The sequence below is a fragment of the Octodon degus genome, unplaced genomic scaffold (genome assembly GCF_000260255.1).
Source record: "Octodon degus isolate 3935 unplaced genomic scaffold, OctDeg1.0 scaffold00073, whole genome shotgun sequence".
Taxonomy (NCBI): domain Eukaryota; kingdom Metazoa; phylum Chordata; class Mammalia; order Rodentia; family Octodontidae; genus Octodon; species Octodon degus.
The window spans coordinates 823,346-833,059 of NW_004524649.1; the positions used below are offsets into that span (position 1 = coordinate 823,346).

General features: G+C 56.6%; 1 protein-coding gene across 1 annotated transcript; it reads right to left on the reverse strand.

The window, feature by feature from the left end:
• Positions 1-619: 619 nt before the first annotated feature.
• Positions 620-3,292, reverse strand: Nanos3 (nanos C2HC-type zinc finger 3). The gene is made up of 2 exons (XM_004635632.2): positions 2,812-3,292; positions 620-763 (listed from the first exon to the last, which is right to left on the reverse strand). Exons 1-2 carry the CDS (start codon positions 3,290-3,292, stop codon positions 696-698), a joined length of 549 nt encoding a protein of 182 aa, XP_004635689.1. The 3' UTR covers positions 620-695.
• Between the last annotated feature and the right edge of the window lie 6,422 nt (positions 3,293-9,714).

A 9,714-nucleotide genomic window follows, 5' to 3' on the forward strand; every position in this document is an offset into this window, starting at 1 on the left:
CCAGCTGCTCCCAGCTTGTGCTAGCTGTTAGCTGTCTCCAGGGGCTTACTCCCTCTCCCACCAAGCTTATTCTCCACCCCCTTCCCGGGATGCTCAAGTTCCCTTCAAATCAAGAAGCTAGACAGACTTTTGAAGCCTACTTCCTGTCTGCAGTGCTCAAACCTTGGGACTCTATGGGCTGATGGACCCCTGCAGTCAGGTCAGTCCCCTCGAGAACACACGTACACACTTCCACTACCAGACTCCATGACACATATGGAGGCCCTACTACACTGGGGACCCAAGCTGATGTAAATACTGTCTGAAGAGCCCTTTTAAGGAGGGCAGATGGGGCTGGGACTGGCTCCTGGCTCCCCCCAAAGCAATTTGCAGAGCGCTGACGAAAAAGACTTCCCACTGTGAACCTCGGGCACCAGGCTGGGGCACCTTCTCTCCTGTTGGCACTCCAGGAGACCCCAAATTCAAAGAGCATTAAGGGGTGGGACTAGGAGGTAAAGGGGTGCCTGCCCAAGCTCCTCTAGCCTCAAGGCCAAGCACTAGAAAGGTGAAGGTCGAAGGCATCTCAAGAGGTTTATTGAACTTGGGGTGGGCAGGGCCTTCAAAACCAGGGCAAGGAGGGGACGCATCTCTTGGAGTCCCGCCTCTGCCAAGATGGGTCTCTGATGGAAGCAGCGCCCTGTCTCCGCGCCATCCTCCTAGACGGACGTGGTGGGACTGCAAGCGGAGGACGAAGGTGCATTCACCTTTCCGACACCTTTGGAACCTGAAGGAGAAAAGCAGGGGGGCATTGTAGACGCAGTGACTTACGCTCCCCAAGTACCGCAGTTCCACTTGGGGCCTGCCGGGCTCAGGCGCCATCTAGGGGCCGTTCCTCAGGTCTTGTGATACTCCTGGACCAAAGCGTAGAACTTTCAACTTCAAAGGCCGTGCTGCCCCCTCGTGGCCTCCGGGCTCCGGGGACCAAGGAAGGCCTCCAGCAGTCTCTTAACTATACGGTGAGACTGCTCCTCAACCCAAAGCCCTGGAGAGACAGCAAGGGTTCCCGTGCCCACAGATACAAGGGGAAAGGGATGCCGGGCCTGGGGGTGGGGACTGGCATCCCACCACTAGGGCAGGTTGACGCAGGAGGTGGCAAGTTTCATCCCAGTCTGGGCAACTTAGACCCTGTCCCTCCCCGGTAAAAATGGGGAGAAGGGGCGCCCCGCCACTGATGTAGCTCTGCACGAATGCCTCGTTCCACCCCTAGCACTGCAACAATGGTAAAAGCTCCATAAAGCTGGAGGAGTGGACAGAGGAGCCGTCCAGACCGCCCCCCTGCCCCCATGGGCTCCCAGCCCTGTGGGGGAGGGCAACACCTGCCCTCCCCTGGGGGGCCGACTTCCACACCGCATTCTCCTTCAAAACCCCACAGACCTGATCTCCACTGCCCCTGTAATAACCTCAACAACCTGTCCTGGAGCTGTGGCAAACACAATGCCAAGGCCCGTCCAGACCGATGCACTCTGTATCTTTGCCACACTGTAGGCTGAGGAACCCCAGGTAGAGCTGGGGCAGTGCGAGGCGGACTCCAGCGATGTGCCTCATGGAGAACAGGGTGCAGCCAGCCACTGTCCGAGCCCACTCCTCTCTTCCTTGCTGTCTTGGGCTCTTCACCCAGGAGGCCACGGCAGCCTCTTCTTTCTGAAGGCTCTACACTCAGCTGCGACCCAAAACACTGCTCAACCCTCCTCCTACACTCCCTCCCTGTGGCTCCCTAGTGCCTAAGTCTGCCCCCTACCCTCCAAAATCAGGGATAAGCCCAAGGCCTTTGCGCCAAGCTACGTCCCCAACGTTTTCTAGTTTTTGAGATGTTCTTGATAAATTTCTAAATTTGGGCTTGTGAATTTGTGACCCTCTTGCTTCACCATCCCAGAGTGCTGGGATTCCAGGTGTGCCCCACCAGGCCTAGGTCTAAATAAACTTAAGAGGTGGCCCCCCGCCAGGGACCTCCTTGCCTCCCCCAACTCTGCTACCACCCCCACCATCCAGACACACACACTCTTTTTTTTTTTTTTTTTTTTTTTTTGTGGAACCAGGGATTGAACTCAGGCCCTTGCTCTTGCCAGGGAAACGCTTATTCTACTGAGCCATCTCCCTGCCCCTACACACACTCTAGCCCCGACACGCTGAACTTCATTCTGGCTTAGTCACCTTCCAGCCCTCTGACAACCACTCTGCCATCCACCTGTCCCCTGACACAACTGGCCCACAAAATATTTGGCCAGGAGCTGACAGGTGAATGCAGACTGCAGGCAGGCTGAGTAACTCCTCGGGGCCACACAGCACCTAACTGCTACTGCGATCAGGTAGCCATGTACCTGTTGGTGAACGGCAGTGCTATGCCTGCCCCACGATCTCCTAGCAGATTTACCCCACATCTGAAAAAACATGGCATTATCCCAGTGGACCCAGAGAGGGACAGCAGCTTGCCTAAGACTGCACAGCAGATGCCAGGTCCCAGGTTCCCTGCCATGGCAGCCCTTCTGGACACTGTTTTGTTGGGGTTTTTGTTTGTTTGTTGAAACAGGGTCTTGCTATGTACTAGTCCAGGTTGGCTTTTAACTATGTTCAAGCCATCCCCCTGCCTCAACCTTCCAAGTGCTGGGATGACAGGTGTGCGGCACCACCCCAACCTAGATGCTGTTTTAAACTTTACAGACACATGCACATGTGCCCTATAAGGTGAGTGCTTTGGTCACTACAGAGACCTCAAGGGGCTCCACCACCCGCCAAGTCCCCTCCACCTGGGTCCCCAGCCACCTGCACAGGCACCTGCTGTTGCTGCTGCTGTTCCTCCTCCTCGGCGGTGGTGGCCGGTGTCCTGTGTCTTCCCCTTGTCCGGCCGGGCCACCCTCTTGCCAGCTGAGTTGCGCGTGGTGTAGCTATAGACAGAGGTGTAGCCCTGGCCGGTGAGTGGGCAGAAGCGGCGGGTATGGGCACGCTCCCGGGTGGCCCCACACTGGGGACACACATAGTCACGCAGGATGGGGCACAGCACCCTGCCGGCCTCGTCTTTCAGCACATGGGACTGGTAGATGGCCCGCGATTCGCCATTGTGCTTGCAGAAGGAGCACAGCCGCTCGGGGGTGGCTGTGGCTTCTGAGTTCAGTTTCTGGATTGCTGGTTCTGGCGCCATGTTCTTTGAAAGCTCGGGCTGGGGACCCACCCTGGCCTCAGGCTCCTCTTCCCCACGCAGAGCCCCAACCAGCCGTGCCAGTCCCAGGTAGTCAGTCCACAGGTCAAAGGTGCCCATAGCTGCTGCCCAAGTGCCAGACAAGGGCAGAGGGAAGAAACCCTGCCTGGCCCAGGAGCCCCTGCCCCTGCTTCCTCCTCCTCCGAGAGCCTGCTCAGTCTGAGCTGCTGCTCCTCTTCTTTTACCTCTAAGAGGGCTGGGAGGAGAGGAGGGGCCGGGGGAGGCTCCAAAGGTTGCAGGGAGGCATGCGACCCCCCCTTACTCCATTTGCCAGGGCCACGGGGAGTCCTTGGGAGCCATGGGGACAGGATGGTAGCAGGGGGCATGCACAACTCCCACACAGGGCCAGGTCACAAGGGGAGCTGTTGCTAGCGGGAGACCTCCCCTCCAGCCTCCCCTGGGGTGATGCCCTAAAGATAGTGCTGAGGTGACCAGCAACTTAGTAATTCCTTTCTTCCCCTCAGCTCTTGGAGTCAGGCAGGCTCTGCCTCCGGCTAGCTCTGGCAGGAAGGAGGGTGCCCCTGATTCTGAGACGGGAGAAGGGGCTGACCTCTCTCCTGGAGTGTTCACACCTCCCTGTCTCCTGCAAACACACTAGGCTGGGGGGTTGAGGAGCTCAGGGCCAGGACTAGGCAGCAGGGGGGAGGGAGTGGGATGGAAACCCCTGGCGTGGGAGGGGTGGGCTGGCTTGGGCAATTAATTCTGCAGGTTCTGCTGATGGGGAGCCCTCATCACCTGCAGCCCTCAGACCCTTTCCAAACAAAGGAGACCCCAGGATAGCCTCAGGAGCTGAGCTGTGTCCAGGAGTGACCCAGCTGGGACAGACCCCTCCAGGCACCCAGATCCACATAGCACACCCAGGATTTGGTCACTGGGAAGAGGCTGACCTGCCTACACATACCATTCATCATGCCATCCATCCATCCGTCCATCTACCCATCCACTCAACTACCCATCGTCCATCCATCCTTGCACCCAACCACCCATCCATTCAAACATGCATCCATCCACCCATTATCCACTCAACCATCCACCCATCATTCATCCATCCATCCATCCATCCATCCATCCATCCTCCATAGTGCATACATAATTCATTTACCTATCTGGCCATTGAGTCATCAAAGAAAACTTTATTGAGTAAAACTCACCAGGGGCCCAGGAGATAGCTCAAGAGAATAATAAGCGCTTGCCTGGCAAGCACAGGGTCCTGAATTCAATCCCCGGTACCACAAAAAACAAACGAGGGGTGGGAGTAAAATTCAACCATGCCCTTTCAGAAAGGGGTTCTCAGGCTCTGGGTCCCTAGCCCAGGATTCCACCAAACCCAACCCCTCCACATCTAATGTGCATAGAGATCATACATCCCAAGCTGGGCCTGGTGGCACATACTTCTTATTCCACTCAGCACTATAAGGAGGCTGAGACAGCAGGGGCCCAAGTTAAGGAGCCCAGCTTTGCTAATTTAAGGACCTAACAAGACCCTATCTCAAAACAAAAAGTAAAAATAAATAAATAAGTAAAAAGAGCAGGGGATACAGGTTAGTGTTGAAAACTGTGGGTTCAACCCCCAGTACTGGAAAAAAAAAAATCACAGAACCAGCTTTTCTCCCCAGGGATGAGTGTGTGGGGCAGGGTCTGGGTGGGTTCTGTCCCCTTCCCCCCAATCTCTCCCAGGCTGAGTATGGCCCAGCCACAGTGACATTCATCCCCCGGTGGGTCTGGCCTTCGTCCTTACAACCCACCGACAACAATGAATGTTGATTGTGACCTTTGCTGTGGCCCAAGGGGTAGGGTTTCCCCAGATCTGGAAGGTGGGGCTCCGGACAGAAAGACGGCAGTTCCAGGCCTCGGGGTCCACTCAACGGTCGATGGTTTGCCTGAGTCGTCCAAACTCACCGACAGGTTGAATGTTCCCCCAAACCCTTGGCAGGGACCCAGGCCAGGTGATGGGGACACCAGTAAGTCAGTCAGCAGTTATGAACTGCCAACTTTGTGTCCCTACATCTGGGACCAGCAGGAGACAGTGGCAGGCAGTATTCAGGTGTTGGAAGGAAGCCCCTCCCTGCCCCGGGGTGCACCCCCCTTCCCCCATTGGGGGGGGTGTCTGAGATCACAGGGTCTAGGAAGGAGAGAGGAAGGAGAGATTTTTCCAGTGGCCCCAGGAAGTCTGGCAACCCTCCGGTTCTGGCCCGGGGACAAGGCTGTACTGAGAGATAAACAAGTCATTTTAATACAATGTAATGCTTTCCTGTGCTCCTGCTCAATCCGGATAAACAGCCATTTTAATACAATGCTCTCTAGGCTTTCACCTGTGCTGCACGAGGTTGTTTATGGAACACCCAGCAACCACCTCCCAGGGACTGTGGAGAGTCCTTGACTGGACTGGGACGACTGGAGGGAGGAGTGGACGGAGGGGAGCAGCCTGATCCCCGATGTCCACATCCCCTTGCTGCTTCCTCCTCTGTCAAAGGGACCCAGCCCCCCTCCAGGGGCTTCTCAAGGATGAGTACCCAGTCCTCCGTGTCCCCAAGTCTTCTTCCCAGCCAATCAGTGCCAAGGTCTAGGAACTCCTCAGGCCAAGGGTCATCTTTCCTGGTGGCAGAGTGTCTGTCTAGCGTGGGCTAGGTTCAGGGTTCCATCCCCGGAGCCGCAAAATAAATAAAAACCTTAGTCCCCGTTGCTGCACCAAAGGGCACAGTATCTCCAAAGAAAGTTCCTGGCGTGACCCCAGAGCGGATCAGGAGCCTCAGGCACACTGACATTGGGTGGACCCCAAAGTGCCCGAGTGTCGTGGAGATGTAGCACTACCGAGGTCCCTCTGCAGCCCCTGTGAGCCACCCACTGCAGCTAGTGGTGTTCCCAGGACGCTCCCTCTGCAGTGTCCCCCGAGGGCTTGGATAGGGCTGGCCCACCCAAACAACCCGCAAGGGGGACTATAAAAACCACTCTGGCCCCACAAGGTGGGGGTCCTCCTTCAGGGTACTGGCCTTCCGCTCAGGGCTTTGACCTTGTCCAGCAGAGGGAGGGAGGTTTGGCACGGGGTCCCCCCAAGCCCAGAGTCAAGGGGAACAGGGTGTGAGCAGTCAGAAGGCTAGGAGGGGCTTGGCCGGGGGCGGGGCTTCTGGCCGAGGGCGCGGTAACGTAGGGACGTGGTGGATGTGGCCTGGGCAAAGGCGGTCCCAGCCCCGCCCCGTCCGCCTGTCTCTTTGTCAGCCTGTGTCGCGCAGGCTCCCCGCCCTTCGAGTCTGTCTAGGTCTGCCTGTCTCTTTGTCCCCAGGATCGCAGTCTGAGTCTGACTGTGCTTCCTGAGTCTAACGGGGTTCCCGCGCTCCGCAGGGTATGCCCGCCTGCCGCTGTCGGAATCGGCTGAGAGCACCTGGCCTTGAACTCCCGACCTTCCCCTGTGCCGGGTGACTGTCGCTGCTCTCACACCCCTCACCCCTTCTCTGAACTCACTATGGGGACCCAGGGCTTCCAGGGGCTCCTGGGTCAGTGTCAGGCCCCGCCTAGACTCTGCCCTGTCTCCCACTTCTACCCGTGGGCACTGATGCACGGTGGCTGTCTTTCAGAGACCCACCAGAAGCCCCTTACCCCATCCCATGGTAACTGGACAGGAAGGTTGGCCTGATGCATCTGTTCTGACCAGGCATGGCATCACATGCCTGTAATCACTGCACTCAGGAGGCTGAAGCAGGAGGATCTTTTCGAGTTAAAGGCCAGCCTGGGTTATAGTGAGTTCAGGCAAGACCTCAAAAAAATTTAAAAATACTGAGTCCTGTACTGTGTGTACCAGAGTACACTTTATCTGTGTGTGTACCTGCATGTGTGTGCACCGCACATCCAGTGGAGAGGAGGCGAAGGGAAGGGTGATCAGGGCCTGGAAAACAAGGAGCCCGTTCTGGGTCACAGCCCCAGGCTGTCTAGACCAGCAGTCCAGGGTTCCTCGCTTCACAGACACCTGTGTGGCCTCTTAGGTTCCCATGCTGTCCTCCCAAGCCAGCTCTCAGGCTTCCTTTTCAGCTGTCAGGTCTATCATGTCAGCCCTCAGAAGGGGCTCATCAAGCCAGTTCAGCCCTCAGGGTGGCAGCGGACAGGGAAGAACTGGATAGAAGGCCAGGGCTGGAGGAGGTGAAGAGGATCCTGCTCCTCATGGGTTGAAGCTGGGGGCCACGGAGGAGCTGGATTCATGGGAAATTCAACCAGGCACAGTGGCTCACTCTTGTATTCCCAGCACTCTGGAAAGCTGAAGCTGGAGGACTCAAGTTCCAACCCAGCCTGGGCAACTTGGTGACTTAGCAAGATACACACACACACACACACACACACACACACACACACACACCTAAAAAGGGCTGGAGATGTACCTTAGTGTGAAGGCTGTGGGTTCAATCCCTAATACCAGAAAAAAGTAGCTGGATGGGAACACCTCTCCTGAGGCTCCTCATGCAGGGCTATCCTGACTCCAGATCAACGTGGGCTCCGTCTGCCTGTGCATGTGTCACTGGCGACCTCTCTCTGAGGGCGCTCTGCCAGGCTACTCAGAGTTCTGTGGATGTGCGGCTGGGTGTGCTCTATAGTGGGTGGCTGTCTCTGCTACAAGTGTGTGTGTGTGTGGTGTGTACACATGGGCTTCTGTTTGTGTGTGCATGTCAGTGTGCTGTGGGTGTCTGTCAGGCTAATTGTGTGTAACTGCAGGTCGATGTGTGATCCAGCATAGTAGGTGTCTAGCATCTATTGTTCTCACTGGGTGTGACAGTAATTTGTGTGTCAGCTGTGGATGGAATCACCCTGGTCCTACTCCTCACTAAAATGTCAGCTCTAGGAGCTTTGGATTTTGCCATAATTCACAGCTCTACCTCCATGGTTAAAATTGCTTGGCACAGAGCAGATGCCTAATAAACAAGTATTCTCCTCAGGAGGCTGAAGTAGGAAGATCCACAAACTGGAGGTTGCCCTGAGCAACTTAACAACTTAGCAAGATTGTCTCTAAATAATACAAAGGACTGGAGATGTAGCTCAGTGCTTGTCTAGCATATTAGAGGCCCTGGCTTCTACCACCAGTACCGCCAAAGGTGAGCATTGTGTCTGTGGCTATCTAGGTAACAATTTTTTGTTATTATTTTCATTTTGGTACTGGAAATTGAACTCATGACCTCTTGATTGCCAGTCAGGCACTGTGCCGTTAAGCTACAACCCCAACTAGGTAATAATTTCTGTGTATTCAGGTGCTGCTTTTCTGCGAGGCTGTCGCGCACCACTGTGCCTCACCAGTGAGCTATGTCTGTGTGTGCAGTACTGCCATAGGTGTCCAAGTTTCTGGATACAGCATTAAGTGCTAGGGCAGGTGATCACAGGTGTAGGTCCCTGAGGTGTTCCTCTGTCAGTAGCAGTGTCACTGCTACTCTCAAGTGTTGGCATCTCTGCGCGCCTTATACTGTGTGCTTCTGAAGGAACACAATGTGCTCCGTGTGTTCGAGTTGTGTGGATAGTGGTGTCTGTGTACCTGTGTTGGCACCTTAGGGGTCTGTGGTTGTCGGTTCCTCTGGGCAACACTATGCGGGTGACCATGTGACAGCGGGCATCCACGTTTCTGTGTCTGTTCTCTGCACAAGCCTGTCCCATACTGTGACCACCATTGGTAGGAGCTGCCTTCTTCAGTGTGGTAGTATTCTCTTGGGCATGTCAACCCTGGACGTCCCAGCCCTTGTGAGTGATGTGTGTGCCCACATGGCCATCTCTGTGGGCAACTGTGTATCAGAGCTCCTTAAGGTGGCCAAAATATTCATAGGGACACTCTGTGCCTTTGTATAGTGCCTGGCTTTGGGAGGTCTTCTCTGTCGGTTTGCAAGTGTACCTGTGAGTACTGGAGGATGGATGGGGAGGAAATGGGGGCAGAAGGGAAACTTCTCTTCAGCCCCAGTAACCAATGCAGTGTTTCTTCCCACAGGGCCAGCACTCCATGGCGAGGTCCCTGTGGAAGGTGCCCTGTCGCTGAAAAAGGGCTCCTAAGCAGTGTCCTGGGCCATTCCCTCCCCCCTTTAGGGCCAGTTTGAAAGGTTCACAAAGCCATAGCCTCGGTCCTACCCTGGTGTCCGTAGTGACAGCCCAAGCGACAACCAGGCCCAAGCACCGTGAACTTGGCTGGGAACGAGCGCGGGCTGGGCCTTTCCCCCGCCCTGCGCCCCGAGAACAAAGCGCGCGGCTGCCAGAGCAGGGGGGTCCCAGGGTCAGGGTCGGGAGCCCCGGCCTATGCTGCACCCACGACCCCGACCCCAAGTGCGCCCCGCGGGCCGCCCTAGCCGCCTGTCCCGGGAGGCCCTGCTGGGGTCCTGGAGGCCTGGTCGCCTCCGAGAGCCCCGTCCCCTCACGATCCCCTCCTCCCTGTCTTCTCCCCGGGCCACAACAATGGGGGGCGGGGCGCGGGCCGAGCAGGTGCGCTGGGGACCCCGCCCAGCCCGCCCAGCCGCCCCCGGCCCCGC